Genomic DNA, 24918 nt, shown 5'->3' on the forward strand with positions numbered 1-24918 from the left:
GCTCAAGCATGTTTGCTTGCCGTGCGAGAACCAATGAGGTTCATGCTCGTGTGTTACGCAGAACGTTTGAGCTTCCACAAAAAACAATGAGGTTTGTTTTTGCACGGTTTGTTCAAGCAGGTTCGGTTGAGCTTCTGTTTATGTTCGCTGATCAATGTTTATATATGAAGAAAAACCTCAATTTAATCTGTTCATAATAGAAAGTAGTGATGGACTGATACCAATACTGTATACTGCGCTTGTGTACTCGGGGGAAGATTGAGCACAGACACGCAAGCTTGTTGAGCTCATCCCTTTTTTCTTTTCTTTTTTTTACATACATCGGAAAGTTTGTAGTTCAATCAGATGTCAATAGCAAAGAAAGTAAAACGAGGAACATATTACTAATGTTAACTGACACTGATGATAAAGAGTGAGAGAGCGTGCACACTTGTGTTGCATGCTCTTGGTTGCTGAACGCTCACTCAGCACACATGCATCATTTGGATTAAAACTAAATCCTATATGTAAGTAAGACATGAACTGTTACATGATTTATGTATAACAAGTGGTTCCCTACATTATTAAAGCACAGTAATCACATGATGTTTTCAAGATGTTTTCTGTGTGCAAACATCTGAAGCGCGCTCCCAGAAAGCTGCCTCTCAGACAGAGCGAGAATAGCCTACTGAATTGAATTCTCTTTCACATCTTCTTTGCGCTTGAATGGACAAATTTTTATCAAAAAATGTGCAGAGTAGCTTTAAATGCTTGTGTAAAAGAACTTTGTAAAGAATGTTTTTAATAGTATATCACTTTGTGCTTTACTTTGATATGATAAATACATTAACAAGAAAAACTACAACCTTTTAATCTGACTCATATAACCATATATATATATATATATATATATATATATATATATATATATATATATATATATATATATATATATATATATATATATATATATATATATATATATATATATATATATATATGTCTAAAATGTAAAATCAGTTCACTAAGAAATGAAATAATATATACTGCACAATAAGTACTGCTCTTTTCAGTAGTCTTATTCAGCTGTATTTTGGCCTAGACAGCTGGGCTGGAGAGTGTCCCAGAAAATTTGTAGAAGTCCATATTGTACATTCAGAGATGTACTCTTCTGCAAGCCTACAAGCTGGCAGAGATGTAATCAAATTTTTTTCTCTTAAATAACACTGACAAATGTCATTTTGCCGGTATTGGCTGATTTGCTTATGTCCTCCTTGTAGAGATTGGATGGATTGACCCAGTTGCGGTCCCAATTTTTTTTTTAATTTGGGCCTTGTAAGATGGTTCAAGTTAGAGTGAGCTTGCTGTGGTGTTGAGGAAGGTGTTAGTTGTGTAAAAAATATTTGAATCCATTGTTAGGTTGCTCTGATGTGGAATAAAATTTTCTGGAAGAGGACAAGCTACATGCACAGCGATTCCAGCTATCAGGATCAGGAGGGTGGTCAACAGTGTAAGTCCCCGTCTAAGCACAAGCTGGTTCGTAGAGAGCAAGACTTTAGGTTGGGCTTTTCCAGATTCGCTCTCCATTACTAGTTTACCCATCTCCTGGGTACAAACTTGTACATACCCGGCCGCTTCAGAGCTATTACTTGTTAGCTGAGCCTAAAGAAGCACAAAATATATACATATAAATAGAAGATATCACCACAGGGATTTGAGAATAGTTTCATATTTCAGGACAGACATCAATTACTTTGTTTCCAGTTATGTCATCCCAAGGTTCAGGGATACTTGCTGAAGCTCCTCCATCAGGCTTTTGCTCTGCATCATCCTGCCCTTCAGAAACTAGTGTATTGAGGACTGTCTGTCCTATCGATGATGCCTTTCGGATGCACACTATTGCATGTTTGCCTGCACGTTTCAGGGCCTAAGGAAGACATTAGTCAACATTATCAAATTCTTTCAACTGCCTTCCACAATGGCAGCTTGGCTTGACATGTTTGATTTGTCATGTCCTACCTGCTCTGTCACTTTCTTCCAGTTGAGCTTGAAGATGAGAGTGGTGAAGAAACAACTTTGAATAATGACACAAATCAAGAGGCCAAGCCACAGACCTGAATGAGTGGGAAAATAAAATGGGATGTGTTCCAGGCTTAGAACAGATAACAGAAAAACAAACACAATCTGAATTTTATTACATGGCTGGATTGAGGAGAAAACATGCTAAATGACCAGAGACCCGAATCTACATTAAAGGGTTAGTTCACCCAAAAATAATAACAAATCTGTCATCAATTACTTAATTACCTAATAATTAAAAATATCTTAATTTGTGTTTCAAAAATGAATAAAAGTCTTATGGATTTGGAATGGCATGAGAGTGAGTAATTTATGACAGAATTTTTCTTTTTGAGTGAACTATCCCTTTAAAAATCACAAGATGCATTTAATTTATGTATTGAAATTAGTTTTATAGAAAAACATAAATATAGCTATTGTTTTGATGACTATTATTATTATTATTATAAAATGTGTTTTATTGGGATGGCTAGATTGATATCCCCATTGTATATAGAGTATTCAGAAGTTGAGAGGTTGGTAAGATTTTTCTTTAAAAAGTCTCTTATGTTAATTTATTTGACCTAAAATACATTAAAACAATATGTGGCGAGCAGGGCGGACGAGAGCAGTGAGGGAACAGCGCGAGGCCGGTGACGCGAGAGATAATGAGCTCCACCTGCGAGGCGCACCGGCCTTGATTCTCTCACTGAGGAGCTCCGGAAGCATAAAAGGACGAGCAATGACAGTGAAGGACGAGAGAGGACCAGGCCTGGACTTTATTTTATGTTTTATTATGTTTGTGTGGCCGGCAGACGTCCGCGAGGGTCTGCCGGCATTACTTTCGTTTTGTTCTTTGTTTATTTTATTGAAGATTATTGTCTGAACGTTTGCTGGTTCCCGCCTCTTTCTTCCTTATTTACGAACTTTGTTACACAATAATAATATGAAATATTATTTAAAATAATTTAAAATAACTACTTTCTATTTTAATATATTGTAAAATGTAATTTATTCTGATGACAGCAAAGCTGACTTTTCAGCATCATTACTCCAGTCTTCAGTGTCACATATGTCTCAAGAAACATTTGCTGAAATTAATAATATTAATGCCGTATTATTATCAAAATTGGGTTGTCACATATCTAAATGGAATTAAAGATGGCTTTATTGGCTCGACATCATTGAAAAATTAAATGTTGATCAACCAGTCAACCAATCAACCAGATCAAATTATATCCAAACAAATCAGATTTGAGGGACACATTTACAGTTTCTGTCATGTTTAGGCTTACAATCAGGGTTTGGTGCTTGTACATCAGTGTTATTCACCTATCATTCCCCTCTGGTTTTAGGGATAACTTATGGGTAGGGTTAGGTTTAGGGGTAGGGATATGGTTATGATTAAATTTTCAGACAGGAATGTTGTTCCAGGATCAACAAAATATGTTGACCGAGGAACGAGTCTAACTGTGCAAATCGGGACATGCAAAAATGAGTACCAAGTATCCTGAGCTCAGCCAGAAACATCAGAGATATTCCCACTGGTAATCCAATGCAGTAGTAACAGATCAAGTTGGACAGTGCTGCTATCTTCTGCTTTCCAGCACCCAGAAGAATCCCTGAACACACACACTAAAACACAACACGTGTCTGTTGTACAGATATGAACCATAAACACTTCCTAGTAATCAGTGAATTACATCATTTCACAGAACCAGGTTTCATGACATCACAAGAAATCACTTGTAAGAGCATTTTAACTGATAAAGTCTAATTGTGACATTATACCTAGTATTACACACAGAGACATAGTAATGATGAAATACTATCATTAGGCATTCCAAAAGATAGCATAATGCCACCAATGATTCATTTGTGTTGCCTTCCATTGAACAAATACAATTCAAACTTACCACAAGAGCATCAAAAAACTGCAGGAAGACGAACAGGGTGAGATTTTCTGAGACCATCTTCACTATGCTCCTGTTAGATTAAATCAAAAAGTGAGAACTGCAAAACAATAGAGGAAAAGCTTCACTCTAATCATTTTTTTTTTAGCTTTGCAGAAAATGAGATCTTGATATCACATGATAAATCCATAATAATCACATCATAATCCAATACTTGTATATACAGAATGTTGTGAGTGAAAAAACATACTCATCAGTGGTAAAGATGTAGCCCACTACTGACTTTGAAGAACCCATCACGATACCCTGTAAAATAGCCAAAACTCCTGCAATGCAAAAGTTTTAATTATATTTTCTTCTAGATACTTATTATATGTTCACCATGAAATTTCAAATCAAACTTTACAATTTTTTTTTTTATTAATTTATTTAATGGAATATTGCAGAATTGATTATGATTTATCTGTTCACATTTTTTTTTTTTTTTATTCATATAGCCTCGTAATCTCCCTCCCTCTTTCAGACACATCTCTTCTCTGATGACGTGTTTATTGGCAAGAAGGCGACTAACAAAATCAAGTCCCACCCAAATTTTTTTCTTGTTTAAAAAGCTGTTTTACTCAGATTTACCTCAAAATCTAGTTATTAGTTATATCAGCTTAATTTTAAGCACTATGTGGGTATTTCCATATTCTACTAACCTGAGATCATGAGAGTCACTTTACTGGTGATTAGGGCCCTGTTAGTGTCTCCAGCTCCCAGTGCATTTCCCACACGCACACAAGCGGCTGCGTGCACACCTAATGGAAACTTAGCAGGAAATATATTTTTTAAAACATGCAAATATTCACACTAATTCAATTTAACAATAAATAAATTAATACATTAAAAGGCAAATGTATTGAAAACAACACATGCATTGCAAACAATTAACTAATCAATCAATCAATCAGTCAATCAATCAGTCAAGCAATCAATCAATTATTTGTAATGCATGTGTTGCTTTCAATACTTTTGCCTTTTGGCAGTAAATGTCTAAAATGATCTAAGTATTGTGAGCTTAATGTTACACAACACTGTCTTACCATGTAAGTAATGGTCCCCACCTCCAGCAACACATGTTGAGCAGCAAGATCTGCCTCCCCCAGCATTCCTGCCAACCATCAGGGGAAAATAAGAAGAGGGATGGATGCTATTTAATTATGTGTGAAATGAGTGTGTGTTTTTTTCTGATTGTGGCATTGCATAACTGAAATGTAGTTAGGCTTTTTGAGATGATTAGTAAGCCATGAAACAATTGTGCACTGCTCTTCCACCTGGGATCTTGCATCGTTGCTATAACAAAATTTTACATGATTGCAGTGGCACTTCAGATTGAAGATCAATAGGAATATTTTCTGTTATTTGATTTATAATGGCAACTACTCATTCAATTGAATCAGAAAAGCAAGACAATACTCAAACCCCCTCAAACACCTACACACCTGCAAGGAAACTTCCAATCTCATAGATCCACCACTCAAAACAGAGCATAAGAGTGCTGGGAATGGCCAGTTTCATGTAGGAGCCCCACTCCTGCAGTGATGCACTAGACCAGCCTGTAGGGGGCAACAGAGACAAACACATACACACAATCACTGCAGTCATGTGGTTATACAGAAAACATCTCTTGTAATTATTGACTAGCTATGCAAAATAATTGTTTGGTATTTTGTGTTTTTTCATGTATGTGGAGAAACTTGTCAAAATTTGACAAAGCTTATCCACCTTATTTTGCAATGCAGAAGCAAGCTATTTCCTGTGAATTTGTGTGAGGCTTCCAACTTAGGTAAATAACTATAGGTAATAGGTAAATCTACTATAGGTAAAAAAATAAATAAATAACTATTTGTGCTACAAACAGTTTTTGTACTTCTAAAATGACTGGAAGCAGCTGACACATTCAAGTTACAAATGGCCACACTCTTAAAAAGGGACCTATTGTGCTTTTTTATGTTTTCAACTTTCTTTAGTGTGAAATGTTGCTGTTGGAGCAAGAACAACATCTGTAAAGTTACAAAGCAATGTCCTGAAACACTTTGATTGAAGTTTTCTTGCAGGAACGTACAAGTCACAATATTCCTCATTTAAATATTTCCTGCCCAAGATATATGGAGGAAAAAAAAAAACCATTTGGGAAAACAGCTTCACAAAGGAACAAATTATTTCATTTCACTGGGAAAATGCCAACTGGTGTCTATAAGGAGTAGCAATTCACACCTTCCAGTGCTGGAAGTCAATGCCAAAAAGAACTGATTGTTCGATTCTGAGGAACTGGCAATTGAGAGTCCTTTGAACCTTTAGTGACGATTTCACTCAGGGAAATCGACTCCACTGAAGGGCCTAACATGCCTGGGCATGGTATGCATCAAAATGTGCCCATTAACAGCTAGGTGTGGGGAAGTGTGATTCATTTCAATAACAATTTTGTTAATCAAAAAGACAGATTTGTTCACTGATTCATTTGTTGACTGTTTTTTGTAGTTTACATGATTACACAAGTAGATGGCGACAAGCTTGTAGCAATTGTATGGGAGCATTACAATCCAACAAATTAATTTGTTGCAAGTCATTCACGGCTGAAACATCATGATCAATGTGACTCGTATCATTCAAACAATAGGTAGATCAAGTTAAAAAAACACAATAAAATGCAATAAAAGAGATAACGATAAAGTTTATTCAAACTGGCGGGAAACTTCTACTTCAACTGTCAGAGGTTTTTACTTCTCGAAGAAAAGTCTGTCTGTCTGTCTGTCTGTCACAAAGATGTAAACTAATGCCGCACTTTGAGTCTTTCATAAGATCTCATGTCACCTTTCCCTTTTTCTTCAGAATCAAGAATTACTGTCAGGGCCATTCACATCAAGGATGATAGCTATAATGGTAATGAAACAGTTGAGCTCGAAAGTTTACATACCCCTTGCAGAATCTGCTAAAATATTTATCGTTTTAACAAAATAAGTAGGATCTTAAAAATATCGTTTTTTTTTTTTATTCAGTACTGTCCTGAATAAGCCATTTCACACTACAGATGTTTACATTAAGTCCACAAGAAAAAATAGCTGAATTTATAAAAATGACCCAGTTCAAAAGTATACATACCCTTGATTCTTAATGCTGTGTGTAGTTACCTGGATGATCCATGACTGGTTGTTTGTTTTGTGATAGTTGTTCATGAGTCCCTTGTTTGTCCTGAGCATTTAAACTGAGCTCTGTTCTTCAGAAAAATCCTTCAGGTCCTGCAGATTCTTTGATTTTCCAGCATCTTTTGCATATTTGAACCCTTTCCATCAGTGACTGTATGATTTTGAGATCCATCTTTTCACAATGAAGACAAGTGAGGGACTCAAAAACAACTATTAAAAAAGGTTCAAACATTCACTGATGCTCCAGAAGGAAACATGATGCATTAAGAGCCAGGAATGTAACCTTTTTGAATTGGATGAACAGGATAAATAGAGACTAAAAATAAAGCAAAATAAGAAAAACTTGCACATCATCTTTTTCAAAAGTTTTCACCATCTTAATGCATTGTGTTTCCTTCTGAAGCATCAGTGAATGTTTGCAGCTTTTGTAATAGTTTTGTTTGAGTCCCTCAGGTGAGTCCTCAGTGTGAAAAGACGGATCTCAAAATCATACAGTTATTGTTGGAAAGGGTTCAAATATGCAGAAGATCCTGGAAAACCAAAGAATTTGCAGAACCTGAAGGATTTTTCTGAAGGACATGGTCAGTTTAACTGCTCAAACAAGGGAATCCAGAACAACCACCACAAAAAAACAAACAAACAAAAAAAACAATAAGTCATGGATCATTCAGGTTACAACACAGAGTATTAAAAATCAATATGTAAACTTTTGAACTGGGTAATTTTTATGAATTATGCTTATTCAGGACAGTACTAAATAAAAATTAACATGCATTTTTTACGATTCTTATTTTGTTAAAACAGTTAACATTTTTGCAGATTCTGCAAGGGGCATGTGTAACGCGCTGCTTGCGCAGGAACACACAAAGAAGAAGATCATTTTCAAACAAGTCTTTACTTAGTAATCCAACGGGAGATAATACAGGAACAGGTATACACGCAACACAACACATGGAACATATGAGACCAGACACTGTGGTGAGGATGGTGACTGCTTATCTAGGGAGTGCTGATGAGAGGTGATGACTTACAGGTGCCGGTGATTGGAGATCGTGTGCAGGTGAGGAACAGGAGGGACGCTGGGAAATGTGGTGCCAGTGCTGGTGACTGAGTTGGTGACTGTGACAGTACATCCCCCTCCGGCGAGGCGCGTCCTCGCGCCTTAATGGAAGATCCAAAAGGGGAGGGCCGGAGGGGGTCCTGGAGGTGGACGGAGTGAAGGTGAGATGGAAGAAGATGCTGGAGGTAACTCAGGAGGAGGACGGTTGAGCTGGAGGATGAGCCAGGTGGTGGACCATGGCGGCGGCGTTGGAGGGAGGAGCCATGGTGGTGACGGCTTCTGTGCCACCTTGGAGAAGAACGGAGGCGACGTCGATGACGGAGGAGGAACCCAAGGCGCAGATGGAGGGCTGATGGACTGGATCGATACCGACGACTGCGATGGAGCCGCAGCGACGACCCCCCGAGATGGATGCAGGGATCCGGAGGGCTGAGGTGTAGCAGGAGCAACTGAGGGCGGAGCCTGAGGCAGGGCGGAGCTAGCCGGAGCAGTAGGGGTGGAGGGCCGGAGAGCAATGGACGGCCCGCAAGTCCGTGGTGCAGGTGACGCATCATCCGACCCAGGTGAAGTCGGCGGTCAGAGGAAGATCGGCGAAGCCGAAAGCTCAAAGGTCCCAGCAGACATCGAGGAAGGGAGGAGCGAAGTTGGAGGAGTCAGGGCAACGGTCGAGGTGGAGAGACAACGACACAGAAGCCGGAGGCGGCGCCACGGGATCCTCACGCCCAGAAGGAGGTGGCTCACAGTAGGCCCGCGATATAACCACGCCACTGAGAGGAGATAACGGTGGTACAGCGGGACTGATGTGGGACAGCTCGGACAGGACAGCAGACATGGCTGGGGTCTGAAAAGAAGGCTGGGACGACAAGCTGACCGAATCATCTAGGAGAGGATGTGGGAGAGGGAGGCTGGGTGGAAGTGAGTCCAGTATAAAATGGTTAGGCAGATGCTGGAGCTGGTGACTGAGCTGGTGACTGTGACAGTGTGTAAGCGTGCGTCTCAATCAGCTCCCTAGTTCAGTAGTCAGGGCACTGATCAGGGAATCGGCCACATTCATTTACATGATATACTGATTCACGAGCTAGGGAGCTAGGGAGCTAGGGAACTGACTGAGACGCAGGGTAAGCTTTCGAGCTCAACTGTAACTATAAAGTTTAATTCTTGATTCTGAGAATAGGTAAATTCACACCACAAATATAACAAAAATGACAAAGGAATGATATTGTTCAAATCACTTTCTAATTTTTACATCTGAGCTGATGAACGATAAAAACACTGAATTTCAATCAGAATCGACTTTAAAGTCACCATGAAATCAAATTGGACATTTCTTGTTTGTTTTAAAATTAATGTGCCCTCAAAATCTTTATTCACATTCTCTTCTCTGATGATGTGTTTACTGGTGCGAGGGCGGGACAACCTGTCACTCACATGAGATCACAGCAATAGTAAACGCAGCGATCCAATCAATTTCCAATGAACAAAAGTCCCGGTCTACTTTTTTTATTATTATTATTCAAAAAGCGTTTTACATATAATACATCATAATAGGGATGAAAAGACTATCGCAACTTTCGTTTTATGCCGACTTTAAAGAGAGCGAGTGTGGACACATATAGTTTTCATTATAGTTATCTTTATACTTATCATTCTTGCCGTGAATGGCCAAGCGACTCTCTTGGAGTCGATTCTAGAATCACTGCTACTAAAGGTCTTATTGTTTCCAAATATATCCAGTGTTGCATCACTGTTGGCACTTCCATTGGTAGTCACCACATATTCTGCTGCTCATTTGCATACATTGAAACTCTGCTAACTGCATTGCTAACCATCTCTCCTGCTCACTGTCATTAAAAAAGGATCAATTTGTCGCAGCAAATCACTGTCGGATGTGAACACCCCTTTAGGGAGTGATAATTATAGATGACTTAATGTAATCATTAAAGAAGTCGTTGACCCCATAATGGCATAAAAGAGTGTCTCTGTGTGTGTGTCTTTCCATATATTCCTCACCACCCCATGTCTTCACATGCAGCTTTTTCCAGCGTATGTAAGCAAACAACAGGAGGCAGCTGGAGATCTGTGAGAAACTGTTGGCTGCAGCAGAGCCCCTGCAGACACACACACACACACACACACACATGCTTATCCTAAAGATCATTTATTTCCTAGCTCTTCAGATTTAGAGTATATTTATTGTTGTTTATTATTATTAAAATTAGTACTAATCATACATACATCACTCCCAGCTTCATTGAGTGAAGGAGGACGTAGTTTGTTGCTACATTTAAAATGTTGGCAGCAACTGCTGTGTACATCTGGGGCAGGATGATGCCCTGAAACATGACAATACATTATCTCTTCAGTTTTCATCTCTTTTGCTCATATATACATGCTGTCCAATGCAACATCTTGAGCTGACTGAGAGGTTGTACCTGGTTTTGCAGATAAGACACCTGCAGTTGGTGCAGAAACATGGCCTAGGAAATTAAAGGATGGACAGAAAAAGTTATCTGTGCTGTCAGCAGAAGGAAAGCTAGTGACAATGACTGTATGCATGTGGTTACACCCTTTAAATATTACATGTATTGAACATAAAAGACAATTTGACAGGAAACACTCTGGTCATAGAGCAATAAAGTACAACTGGGGCTGAGGGGGCGAGTGGAGCTTCACTCAAGGGGCGGAAATACATCACCTCCACTAGTGGAGCTAGCTACAGCTATGGCCGCTGGGAATGCGCACATCAATATTGCGTCACTTAATTACTGTATGCATTATTGTAAGAGTAGGTTTAGGGTTGGGGTAGGTGTAGACGTTAATAAAACACAAGTGGAGGTGACGTATTTCCTGTTTGAGAGTGGAGCTCCACTCATCCATGGTCTGCAGCCAGACCATTCTCATAAAGTGTCCTGAAGAGTGAGCAGCACAATTTGGAGAAAGCGCCAGGAAACATTTGAACTTATACTCTAGAAAACAAGGCCAGCACAGAGATGAAAGCACAACCACTGAATGTTTTTGTAAAAACATGTTGTTATACTTACAGGGACAGCAGGGAGGAAAGCCATAACATACAGCTGTGCAATCCTGAAATAGGGATGAGTAATGGAGCTTTGAGGATAGAACAGTATGACATCAAAAAACAGAATAATTGACACTTTCCATAAATAGTTACAATTTGGTGTCCTATTATGTTTTTTAAGATGTAGAGGCACAAATCGAATTAACTTTTTTTCTGTGTGAAAACAAGTAACTTCAGCATACTTAAAAAAAAAAAAAAGTACTTATTATGGAAAAATATACTTTAATATACTGCAAACAGAATGTAATGGACACTTAATTGCATGTTAATTAAATGAAAATGTATCATAGTTTAAATTTATATTAAATGCACTTAGCTGAACTTTAGAGTTCAGCTTTTTTGACACAGTTAGGTGGGATTTAAGTACATCTTTATATGCAATTTCATAATTCAAAAATAAAATAATTTCAAAAAAGTGTTCTGCTAAATGTTCTGACAAGCATCTCTGGTAAACTAAAATATACCTTAATATAATATCTATTGAAAGTGGTTTGGCATGTATTTAATATATTTGAAATTACACATTGGAAATAATAAAGTTGCAGTTTAGTACATTTAAAATACAAACATGAAATGTAATATTGAATAACACACTATAGTTAAAATTATAATCAAGAACTTTACATGTGCTTTAGTACACATAAGTGGCCTGTTATTTCATTAATATACTATATTATCTTAAGTTAAGTTCCTGTTTTCTTTAGTTTCCATAGTGATAGATTAAGGTTTCCATGATTTTTAATTTCACCTTCACTTGTAGGCCTATATACTTTAAGTGCTTGTTATCTATTGTATTTATATAGCCCTTTGATTCCATAGTTTGTTGGTTATTTTTCTAGTATGCTTACATGTTTCGTTGTGGTGGTTTTTCTCTATATATGTTCCTGAGTTCCAATTTGTTTGTTTTCAATTCTCCTGCATCTCTACATTCATTTCAATTAAGTGCACTTTTTTGGCATGTTAGATAAACTATTATCTACCTTGAAATTAATTTAGATTTACATTTAGATTTACATGCACAGCTCTTACTAGCTTGTGTCCATTACACTCACCCCCTAAACCTCACCTCTTGTTTGTTTTAATTTATGTGCCTTTGTAATCTTTAATCAAATAACTTTATCTCCCTCTTGTAACAACATCTCTTCTTTGGTGACTTGTTTACTGGCGCAAGGGCAGGAAAACCAGTCTCTCACATGAAAATTATTTATACATCTCAGATTTTTTTTAAAGAATGAAAACTGCTTATTCTGTTCTTTAGGCACAATTTTTTTGCTTTCCCTGCAGCACGTACAGTATGGTCTCCTATCTACATGGAAAAAAAAATATTTTACATCAGAAACAATTACCCTACTAAAAGTTCTGATCCAATAATCTGACCGGATTAGTCTGACCTGGCCACCTCTGGCTCTTGCTTCAGTGTGAGGAGTATTGACTCAGCATTGATGAGCATGGCCCAGCATGGCAGGCAGAAGAGTAAAAGGATGATTATGCTTCTCTGGAGAATTTCCCCCACACGCTTTAGGTTCTTACTGCCAAATGTCTGAACATGGACAACAGATCATTAGTACATAATATAGAGGAATTTATTGTCAAAAACTTTAGCCTTGCACAGTGTAGTACTTCAATCATGACAAGTTTTAGCATGTTAATGAATATAGCAATATTAATGTATTTGGTCTTGGTGGACTAAATCTGCTTGGCTGCTGCTGTTGATTATGGCTGCTTCTGCTGAAGAGAAAGTATGTACTTGCTATACCCATAGAAAAACATATATGCTGTTTCTGCAAGAATCCCATAGTAGATCTAGGCAGGTCGAGCCAGGGGAGGTGGAGGGTTTCAGAGGAACTCTGATAGTGCGGTGCAGGACTAGCCTACAGTGAACACTGAACCAGACTATTTAAATTTTGAGCAAGCAATCTCATTGGCTGCAGAATTAGCAGAGGCAAATCAGCTTGTGCCAAGCGGTAATGATATGATTGCTTGCTGATTACATGTAAAGGACCTATCTAGAGTTGTCAAAAGTTCCAACTTCGGTATTGGTACTGAAATTTTAAAAATGTGATGCTTCGAGAGCTGTTGAGTGGATTCGTAAACCCCTCTGATTGGCCATTGTGTTGACACGCTCATCGGTATGTCTGTGATTGGCTACAATGATCAAGGCATGGGAGCATTTGAAAGCACATGGAAGTGTTTGAATTTGAAAGCGTTTTAAAGGTGGGAGCGGGAGTGTTTGAAAGAAGGCGTCTATCAGCGGACTGGTTTTAGCAAAGCAGACCGCAATAGATGCCTGCTTTCGAATGCTCTTGTGTGCATCTGTGTAAGTGCTAAGTGAAGAGCATCACTGATGATTATTTACAATGTTTTTGAATTGTTGATCACTGAAGCCAATCACAGACATATCCGATGAGCCGTGAACACAATGGCCAAAACGCTCAACAGTGCTCAACGTGTCACATTTTTTAAAATTTCAGTACTGATATGGTACCGAAGTCAGTACTTTTGTCAACTCTAGACCTATCAGCTGCGCCTTCTAGAGTTTCTTGACTGAACTAGATATTAATGCAGTTTTGATAGCAAATCATTTAATATTTAAAATATATTCTGCAGAAAGGAATATTCTTTGTATAACAAAAAGTACAATGGTACTGCCATTGTACTTTGGACATAGGATCATGATATGTAGTAATATTTCCATAACAGATCCAAGGTACTATCAAATTACTTTAAATAAGAGTTAAGTTAGTTGATGATGATGTTGGTTGAGTTATTTTTCATGCTGGTTGAGATATGTTTTTTATAACAGTGGGAGATATTAATAAATCTCTCACTGTGCAATCTGCCAGTGACAGAAATACAACCATTACACTGTGTGTCCAGCTAAAACCGCGTCTGAGGGTATTATACAACAATGGCTTATTGAGCTAGTTGGCAAGACAACATACATAATTACTGTGAGTTAAGATTACCTGAGAGACGAGTGTGTCACATGCGAGGGCCAGACCGCATCCAGTAGCAGTTGTGGTCACATTAATCGTCTGAGGGAGACAAATTCTGCTTTAGCAGTGCAATCACTGAACACAGTCTCCTTATCTCTCACTGCTTTCTTCTTCAAGATACAGGCATTGGATTTTTGATTGGATCAACTTCCAGAGTACTTCTTAGGAAATAGGAAATACTCTTGGTATCCAAAAAAAAAACAAAAAACTGATATGACAAGATACTGAGGCTTTAGGTTTTTCAGTGAAATGTATGAGGGTTATTAATGTCAGAAGGATTTCATTTTTTTTAATATATATATATATATATATATATATATATATATATATATATATATATATATATATATATCTCAGAGAGATATAATAACTGAACAAAATGTCTTAAATCTAAGTAGACTTTAGCTTGTGCCTGGGGCATATATTTTTGTACCTAATTTACCTCTAAAGGGTGCATTTAGTACCTTTAGGAACGCTTTAGGTAGTAACATGCAACCCTTAGGGACAGATAAAGTACAAAAGTGTACCTTTGAAGGCACTGTCCCAGTGGCAAGCTGTTGTAACCCTAAAGGTACATTTTCTCTCTTTTTTTTCTTCTTTTTTTTTGACAGCATTGGACAATGGATGCATTACCGCAGAGGCCAGGGCATATCCAGCCAATTCAGCATTTCCTAGGTGACCACAGAATATTGTGATGACGAATGGCAGCAGAAAGTTTAAGATCCTGGAGATGAGCTGCCAAAAATGAAAATCAACAGGGAACATGAGGATACAAATAAAACACACAGAAATCAATTCATTCTGCAGCCCATGTAAAAATTGCTTGAATATCTGAACTCCAGATTATGTCCAGCAAAAGAACTTTAAAGAAAATCATGATGTTTATGTTTATAATATCTTAATATCTTCATGTCTCCTAGTCACATTCATAATTTAGAGATGTCGATAATATATTTTACATAGTCATATATATCTGGTGACTCTGGAGGCCATTTGACTATAGTGAACTCAGTCATGTTCAAGAAACCAGTTTGAGATGATTTGAGCTTTTTGACATGACGTGCTATCCTGCTGGAATTAGCCATCAGAAGATGGTTACACTGTGGTCATAAAGGGATGGACATACTCAGGTGGCGTTTATAGGGGCCCAAAAAGAAAAATATCCCAAACACCATTAAACTACCAGCACCAGCTTGAATGGTTGATACAAGGAAGTTTGATCAATGCTTTTATGTTGTTTACGCCAAATTCTGACCCTACCATCTGAAAATGGGCAAAGTTCTATCTTCTGTTGTCCAATTTTGGTGAGCCTGTGTGAATTGTAGCCTCAGTTTCCTGTTCTTAGCTGACAGGAGTGGCACCCAGTGTGGTCTTTTGTTGCTGTAGCCCATCTGCTTCAAGGTTTGACATGCTGTACATTCAGAGATGCTCTTCTGCAGACCTCAGTTGTAATGAGTGGCTATTTGAGTTACTGTTGCCCCAGTCTGCAACTGCCACTCACTGGATATTTTCTCTTTTCTGGACCATTATCTGTAAATCCTAGAGATGGTTGTGTGTGAAATCCCTGTAGAACAGCAGTTTCTGAAATACTCAGATCAGTCCGTCTGGCACCAACAACCATGCCAAATGTTCAACGTCACTTAAATCACCTTTCTGATGCTCAGTTTGAACTTCAACAGATCTTGCATTGAGTTGCTGCCATATGATTGGCTAGTTAGATATTTGCGTTAACAAACAGGTGTACCTAAATGGCCGGTGAGCGTATATATAATTTTAAATATATTTTTGTATTTGCTTTAAAAGTGGTACCATTGCTCCTGCATCATGTTCATTTTTTAAAAAATCTACAGACGCCTAACCAAGATAAATTCCCAATATAGAAGGAATTCACAGAAATTCCATGTGACAGTCAGATAAACACTAGTTCACGACTATAAAACAGGAGCCATCATTCACATCGTCATCAATCTTAAAATTACAAATTCCCAGACTGTAACTTAAGTTACATGCATGTGTCAAAAAATACGTCATGCACCCCTAGATCCAGTCTCTGCTGGCAAAGCTCCTGTCTTTAAAGTTTAAAATGAACTGCAGCGCTGAGAGAGTATTGGAACAGAGAAAGGACTCACCAGGGGCCCAGTCAGGCACAGGACGTGGTAGAGCTCCTCTCTGTAGGCCAGTGGAACCCAGCGACGCACACAGCTGCAGCTGAACAGTTTAGAACTAGGTGCTGTTTCCTCGGTGATTTGTTCATTGCTTGCCAGGGGGCCACAAGCCTCAAGCCTCCCAGCCTTATCCATTCAGCCGTTGAGTGCAAGAAAATAAGAGAAGAGGGTGAAGAGAGAGCAAGACAGAGAGAATAATAGGAGCAATATAGGAATGAGAACACTTCTCTCCAGCAGTGATTTGTCCCAAAATGTTGTTATCAGTCCATAGATGCAGAAACAATCGAATCAAATTATGCTGGGACACTGATAAGTAACCTGCTGCCTTCAGTCACAGAGTGAGCCTAAAAGAGGCAGGTCACAAGCAATCTCTTTATAATTCCCTGTATGGGTACAGCAGCTCTGAGGGGGGCTGTAAGGGGAGGGTTAGCCTTTCATACTTCTTAAACGAAGTGGTAATCTTATCAGGAATGCCTGTGTAAGTAACAGATTGCTGCTCCTTTAAGGAACACATGCTAGAGCGCTTGCTTTCTAAGTTGTTCATTTTATTATAGCAGCATAATGAGCAGGAAAAGCTTTGCTTTGAGATATATGATCTTGGGACACAGGCCTTTAACCTGAAAACTGTTTAGGTAGGGTTAGGTTTGAATCTCTCAAGGATAATATGTTTTGCTGTTTTAGGTGTTGATGGCAATAAAATGTGTTTAAATATTTGTCAAACTGATCTAAATAATTCAACATCAGCTAACAATCTCTAATTGTAGTACACTGGCACATTACTCTTTGGTAGCTTGCCATGGATCTTTAGCAGCAGCAGTCATGGTTGGCTCATCATACACAACCTTTGATCATTAATGTGCCCATTCGGTTAAACATTAATGCTTTACCTTGGTCAACTTCACAGGTCTTGCACAACCAGTGCTGATCATTCAATAAACATTTTTTTTTAACTAGTCAAAATAATGTGTTCAAATATTATTGCAACTACATTTGGGGTCAAACAAATATTAAAAATCTAATAAGAAATAAAACTGTCTTTAAAATTTCAGGGGGAAAAAAGTGTTAAATAAATAAGAAATATTCTGCACTATTTTTTTAAAATAAGCACAAAAATGAGTTAAAATATTGCTGGAACTACAATATTGCTGGAGCTCCTAAAGTACAAAGCCCTTAAAGGGACATGGTAAAGAAGAAATATGGACATATATGAGACAGGAAGAAAAATTATTTGGCAATGCTTTTGCGTTCTCTTGCAAATGTTTGGCATTCCCTTGAGAAACTTTGTGTTTGCTCGCGAAACGCTTGCGTTTCCCCAAGAATTTTTGCATTCACTCACAAAGAAAGAACGCAAAAGTTTTTGCGAGCGAAAGCAACATTTCTCAGGGGAACGCAAACATTTTGTGAGAGAACGCAAAAACATTGACTTATTATTTTTCCTCCCATCTCATATTTTTTTCCACCACCACAGTTGGGAGCAAAATTATATTTGCATGCTTTTGCTTTCTTTCGCAAATGTTTTGCATTCCCCCAAGCAACTTTGCTTTCACTTGCAAAACTTCTGAATTCTTTATGAGGGAACGCAAAGTTTTGCAAGCGAACGCAAACGTTTTGAAATACACTTTTTCCTACCATCTCATATTTTTTTCCACCACCATGTTTCTTTAAGGCCAATTCACACCGCATGGACAAACACAAACAAACATGTTTAGTTTTGTTGGATCAGAGTATTACCCCTGTTGGCGTCTGTTAGCATTGGTCGGAGTTTGTTTTTACCCGAGTTAACATGTTTAATCAGCGTTAGTTGATCTGTTGGGGCAGCATGAACATGAGTTATTTTTCATACCATTTTAAATCCAACGGCCAGCTTGTTTGTTGATGTTTGTTGCCATTTTTCTGTGTGGTGTGAAATGGCCTTTAAGAGCTCCATAATGTTTAGGGTCTTACATGTAAAAAAGTATTTATCAGCACAAGTCATGTAATGTACAGTGAGTGTGTGCACATAGCAAACTGGAACAACCTTTAGCCTTCATGCGCAAGACTTCCATGTCTTATCAGATGCCGTAAGAAATGCTGAAGACTGAAAGAAGGAATGGGAGGGTATAGAAGGAATGAAAGTTACACACTATCATGCAATAAAACAGTCTCTCACACATGCATGCCACATATGCATGCATTCTAGGTATTGCCTCTGTTCAACCATAAGTACAATTTTATGACAAGGAGACAAAGGTTCATGACGGCAATTACTATGGAAGAATAATTACCGTTAGTTACGATTTTTCCTATTTTGAATTTCAGCCATAAACAACAAATAATTCAAAGAAAAAAAGGCAATAAACAAATAGGGTAACATGGGGAAAGATGACCCCCCCAAACAACTTAATTGCTTCTTCTGACCATAGGTAGCACAAAATCTAATTTCAGCACTTTTCATGAATGGTTACGCTATTTATAATTTTTAAATTTAATCCGAATATCAACATTTGTGAGATTTAATCAGCCGAAAACAGTTCGGTCCCAAGAAGGTCCCAAGTGGCATGTTGTTATTATTTTTAAATTTAATACTTATTGTAATTAAAAGGATTGTTATTTAATATTTAATAATAATTAGATGCACATTTTAGACATCTTTGCTTTCATTAAAACCTACAGGTAAGTCCACCAGGCCCTTACCAGCCATCTGCTGCGCTCAGTCTCTCCTCCCATTCAGCTCCGTCTGGCTCTGCCTTCCATCCAGCTCTGCCTCAGTTCTTGGTCCCACCGGCTCCACTTCAGTCCTCGGACACCCTGGCTCCACCTTGGATGCTCATAGCTGCAGCACTGCTACGGTCTCCAGAACTATCGGTTTTCCCCGGTCCCATCTGCTCTCCATCTGTGCCTAGGGCCTCATCTCCATCAACCTCGTCTCCATCGCTCTTCCCCATGGTGTCGACAGCTAAAATACCACCATGGCTCCTCCCTCGGTTGACTCCATCATGTGCTATCATCCTGGCTATGCTCTGGATCCCCACATGGCTACTCCTAAGGCCATATATGCTTGAATGCTTGAATGATTATGAAATTAAGTAACTGCAATACTTCCTTTGTTTGTTATAAGATAAGATGACTAAGCATCAGTTATGAAAGTTAGGTTTTTGAGTTTGATGATTGTTACCAACCAGAAAGGTTAACAAGAAGGCACATAAGGATGAAGAGAGCATGTTGTAATCTCAAGAGGAGGTGAGCCAGACGAAGACTTCAGTGAAGAAGTGGAAGAGTTCTAGAAGAAGACGATAGTGTAGGCGACAAAGGAAAGACATCCGTCTTAGTAAGCAAGAAATACATAGAGACTGATAGGCCTACAACAGGAAGATTGGATCATAGACATTGATCATTTGATGAGTAATATGAAGTTGGAATTTTCCTTAAAGTAGTATAAAAGTCTGAGGAGTAAAAGGCCTCCTCAGATGCTGCCTGCATTAAGTGTAGAAGAATACCTGATACCCTAACGAGGGGCACTTAACAGCATCTCCGATATTGCTGGATAAAGCTAGGTTATAGAGCTTTTTAGCTTAAGCTGATTTAAGTTTTATTTTGTTTTATTAACTGCTTTGTATTGTAACCAATAGAAGAGATATTTTATTGTTACGTTTGCCTTCCATGAAACTTTACTTATAACTGCAAACTGAGCCCCAATAAAGAACAACCACAAGGTAGTCTTCTGCGTCATTCCTGAAGGACTTCAACCTGCGGGCGGGAGCGTATCTTATGGATTAGACTAGATTTGACTAACCTTACCCTACCTGAATAATCCTAGGGTTAAAAGGTGTACTATAAAAGGTCACACCGACTAACATGGCACCCAACGTGCGTGGCTTGAGGTTTGAGTTTTTAGTTGAATGTGTAGAAACCACATTAAAGAGCTGCCTGTAAGACCCACATAGACCAATCCAGAAAGGATTCAGTTAGATACTAGTCCAGAGGGTATTAGTATATTCTGGTCCAGAGAAAGGACTGAAGGGCCAGGACGGGATCGCTACCTGTGAGACCTAAAGAGGGGTCTAGAGGGGCTATTCAGTTGAAAAACCTGTAGTAGGGGACGCCCTAATACGGCAGGTAAAAAAGCCCAGAAAAAATCCATTAATATCTTGATTTAAGCCTACACCTAGGGAGGCCTCTGGGTAAAAGCATGGGAGAAGAAGGCCTTAAGGGCAGAAACCTCAGTCCGGGAGACAGAGCCAGGTCAGATACTTTTATGGTTACCAAGACGAGATGGATTGCAAAGAGGAAATGTTCAGGAATCTGAAGTTGCTCTAGAAGTCATGCAGTAGACCATAGAGTTAGGAAGTCACTATGGACAGGAAGTGGCTATCCAGTGCAAAACCTCAGAGTCAGAAGGCATTATGAGCACAGTGTGTAAAAAAAAAAAAAAAAAAAAAACCATGGGGAAAACAAAGCTGTATACTATGAAAAATCTCAGGGTGAAGTTCCAAATATGGAGAAAGTTAGGATTTATCGGGAAGCAATGATAGACTTTCAAAATGCAAGAGAAATCCTTCTTACTTTACCACCAGAAGAGGAAGACAGAGAGAGTGTTATAACAATAGCAGAACCGCACCTACCTAGGTCTGCAGTTACAGAAATACAGTTAAAGCTGATAATGATCCGGATCTATGAGGATTGGATGGAACATATATCTGAAGGCATGGCAGTAGTGTATGGAAATCCATGGATGATCAAAGGATTAGGAATAGCTCAGCTGGAGCAGTTTTTGGATGCTTAGGGGAAGAAGCTCTTAAAGAGATAGAGAATATGAGAATCAGATTAGGTCCTCAGCAGGCAGGAACAATAAGAATTTTTAGAAGTTCTCCAAAATGGAATAGTAGTATTCACATATACACAGTAGTACACATGTACGGAAGAACAGTCTGGAGAAGAGACTAGATTGCGGAAAAAATATCAAGAGATATGAAAAAACTGTGAGAACTGCATGAAAAAAGGACACAGGAAAAAATTAAGAAATGACTATGAATGCATAACCCCACAAAGAGCTAATGAAGAATGGTCAATGGACATAGCTGGTCCCCTTAATCGTAAAACAAAGCTAGGACATGGATACATCTTAGTAGTAACAGATGCTTACAGTGGGAAAATTTGGGCTAAAGCTCTGAAAGAAACAATTGGAAAAACAATAGTTAAAGCAGTTCAAGAAATAATGACAGCTTGGAGAAGGCCTGAAACAGTAAAAGTCGACAATAGAAGTTATTTTGTTGGAGATGAATTAGGAAATTGGCAGGCAGAGAAACACATTGGATTACAGAATCCATTAAGATACATGCCTGAAAGCAACGGGATATTGGAAAAATCCATTGTTAAAATTAAGGAGTGGATCAGGAGAATTACTGGTGATAGGAAGGCATAGAGTGTGGGTGTGGCATAAAGCTTGTGGTTTAGTAAGCAGTAATTGGAATGCAACAAATATGGGCCTAGATAATGACAATTATTTAAGACAGCTAAACAACAGCAGTATTGATTATTCCTGGATGTCAAGATGTCATACAGGATTGGAGAAAATTTTAAGCAAATGGTTGCTAGTGGATCCAGGAAGTCTGGGACATGAACTAGAGAACCTGAAATTTTGCTTTGATGACAACAGACGACCAGTTAAACCAGAGAAAGGAAAATGAATTATCTGGTCAATTGTAACCATTGCTAAAGTGCTCATTGAAAATGGTGTTGGAGAACAAATAATGTGATGAGGAAAATGGTAATATGAGATGTCAGTTTGGACAAATTGATGAAGAACATTGGCCGAACAAAATAATACAAAAAGTTACCAGGGTTGGATTTGTGCCATTAGACTTATGGCAGGAGGGAAGCCCTCAGAAAAAGAATGCTGGTACACAGTGAAAACCTATTATAGCAGGTGAAATAGAAGATCTACCGGTACTCACCTGCGTTGTTGAAATGGAACTGGCTCGGGAATAACATCCAGGGTTATTCTTGAGTCAGGAATGTCCATTGGACTTAAAGGGGATGGAGGGGGCCCCCGGAAAACTCCCATTAATTTTTGTTTTTACTTTGCAGATATCATAAAAAAAATGGATGATGGACAAAAACGTGAAAATTGGGCAAGAACAATTAAGAAATGGAAGGAACCGTGCCTACCCAAACCTGTATTACTGGCAATTTTGATAACAGGGACCATAATCCTATAATTTAGCAATTATAAAAGTACAAAATTGTACAAAAAATCTACTTTACAAGAATGTAGCAAATGTTCAGAAATATTAAATACAATGGTAAAATGTTGATTGAGAAAGGAAATATTTAACATTACTCAAATAAGAAAAATATGGATTTGGCATAAGTAAAGTGGGATAGAATATGTAGGTCCTGGAGAAAAACTTAAATGCTATCAAATGCATCAAGAGCAAGTAAAAATAGATAACAAAGAATATCAAATCGACCCAACACAAGTAAGCATAACAACCAGAGAGACCGGAATTTAAAAATATACTAGTGACAAACCTTCCAAATCCTGTATTAGTTTTTGAAGGGGAATGTCGTAAATATTTTACAAAAAAATAAATATACAATGTATGACACCCCTACAAAACTGAAAGACCCTTGCGTATGGATAAAATGGCATAGTAAGACCAATAGGACAGCAAAAGTGATTATCAGGCCTGGAATGTATTCTGGCCAAAAGAAAACCTTACACCAAATAAGTGTGAGCATGACAAAATACGGGGAGAAATGCCCAGAGCAAAATATACATAAATGTACCGGAGAACAGTATAATTGGGAATTATGATGTAAAAAGGCCTTAGATGGTTATTTTCAGATTATAAAAGATCAAAATTGCAAAACCATGACCAGATATGAAGGACAATTAATCAAAGGTCGAGGAGAATATCAAGTAATTCCTTGTCCATGTAATGAAACTTGAAAAAAAAATGGATTTGTGGAGATAATTATAGAGCCAGAGCAGGATTAACCTGGGATAAGGAAAAAGAAAGTAAACACTGGTTATCATTCTGGAGAAATACTGGTTAATTTACATGGCAAGGAATAAGATCACAAATTATGGAGAGCAGAATTACGGAAACAAATTTCAAAATGGTACAGAAGGTCTTGCAATTTAGACTGTGGGACATTCTTGGAAATATCAGTGATTATATTAATGAGGGAATCACAGAAAAAAATTATAAAAGTTACCTTCATTCTAAATGGTTAAAATATCTGGAAGAAAAGACAGTCATTATGGTATGAGGATACAATATGAAAATAGATGGTTATATAAGTATTACCCAGTGCCTGTAAGGGTACGACATCCTAATATAACGGGAAGAATATTCTGGGTGATACCCACAGAATTCCCAGAATATCATAATAGTAAAACTATTCTGAAACCTGAATACAGATTATCATATGACCTGAATAGAGACTTAGATGATCAAACAGTAATGTACACCCCCAGGACTTTATGGAAAGTATTACATTATGAGGTAAACAGAGATCACAGAGTTTTTAAAGTTATGAATGTTGGATGGTCCAATGTCTACACCAAAGATTAGACTAGATTATAATATAGACATATATTATAATATAAGAAGGAATGATCTTTATCAAGGGATTAATAGATTATCAGTAAAAAGAATTACAACAACTTTACCAATAATTGTGGGGAATATGTGGGACTTTAACAACCAAGATAAAAGCAGGTGTATGCACATTCCCAAATTTCTATATATCCTAATTATTGTTAATATGTAATTCATTTTTCCAGGAGCTCATTGCTTCTACCTTCAGTTAAACTGCTAACAGTGATTGTAAATTAATTGCCTAAATTACAACATTATTTGCTAACTGCATTCTTTAAATTGTAATGCTGACATGCATTCTCTGTAAATCTGCTTTAAAAACGATATGTATCGTGAAAAGCGCTATACAAATAAATATGAATTGTATGCCTTTAGCTCCATGATACTGCTTTGTTGCCAGACTGCAATATGCTTAAAAGAATGCAGGATTTAGGCAATGGACTACTGAAGACCGGAAAGACTTGGGAGAAAGAATTACCCAAGGATGGATCCTAGTTGGAAAAGCCTTAGAAAAAACAGCAACTACAATTATAGATGCAGGGCAAGGAGTGTTAACAGCAATGAGAGTGGTTAAATGGATTGATAATTGGTATGTACTAATTCAGCAGTTTATTGAATGATTCACTGTTTTTGAATAAATCGATTAAGTCAATGCTTCAATGACCCATTCATAAAAGTTGAATGAATGATAAATTGTAAGATGGATTTTGTTGATACTGATTTCATTTAATTGGCATAACAGCCCTATAGTGTCAAATAGTGTAATTAATTAAAAGATGATCAACAATATGTAACGTTACTTTTTATAAATTATAAGAGGGGTGCCCTTTTTCACTTGAGCACCTGTCCCCTAAAATGTGCATGGCCCTGATACAGTGTAAAATAGCTGCCTTA

The 24918-nt window shown here is 37.9% G+C and overlaps 1 protein-coding gene across 1 annotated transcript; it reads right to left on the reverse strand.

Annotated features, from left to right (window-relative positions):
- Positions 1 to 278: 278 nt before the first annotated feature.
- slc47a1 (solute carrier family 47 member 1) lies at positions 279 to 16800 on the reverse strand. The gene is made up of 17 exons (XM_048153406.1): positions 16403 to 16800; positions 14907 to 15008; positions 14244 to 14312; positions 12669 to 12817; positions 11240 to 11282; positions 10631 to 10675; positions 10434 to 10531; positions 10209 to 10306; positions 5435 to 5548; positions 5036 to 5103; positions 4652 to 4760; positions 4201 to 4276; positions 3954 to 4023; positions 3540 to 3672; positions 1999 to 2093; positions 1733 to 1906; positions 279 to 1641 (listed from the first exon to the last, which is right to left on the reverse strand). The coding sequence occupies exons 1-17, from the start codon at positions 16571 to 16573 to the stop codon at positions 1330 to 1332; spliced, it is 1926 nt and encodes a 641-aa protein (XP_048009363.1). The 5' UTR covers positions 16574 to 16800; the 3' UTR covers positions 279 to 1329.
- Positions 16801 to 24918: the final 8118 nt, after the last annotated feature.

The sequence above is a fragment of the Megalobrama amblycephala genome, linkage group LG13 (genome assembly GCF_018812025.1).
Source record: "Megalobrama amblycephala isolate DHTTF-2021 linkage group LG13, ASM1881202v1, whole genome shotgun sequence".
Taxonomy (NCBI): domain Eukaryota; kingdom Metazoa; phylum Chordata; class Actinopteri; order Cypriniformes; family Xenocyprididae; genus Megalobrama; species Megalobrama amblycephala.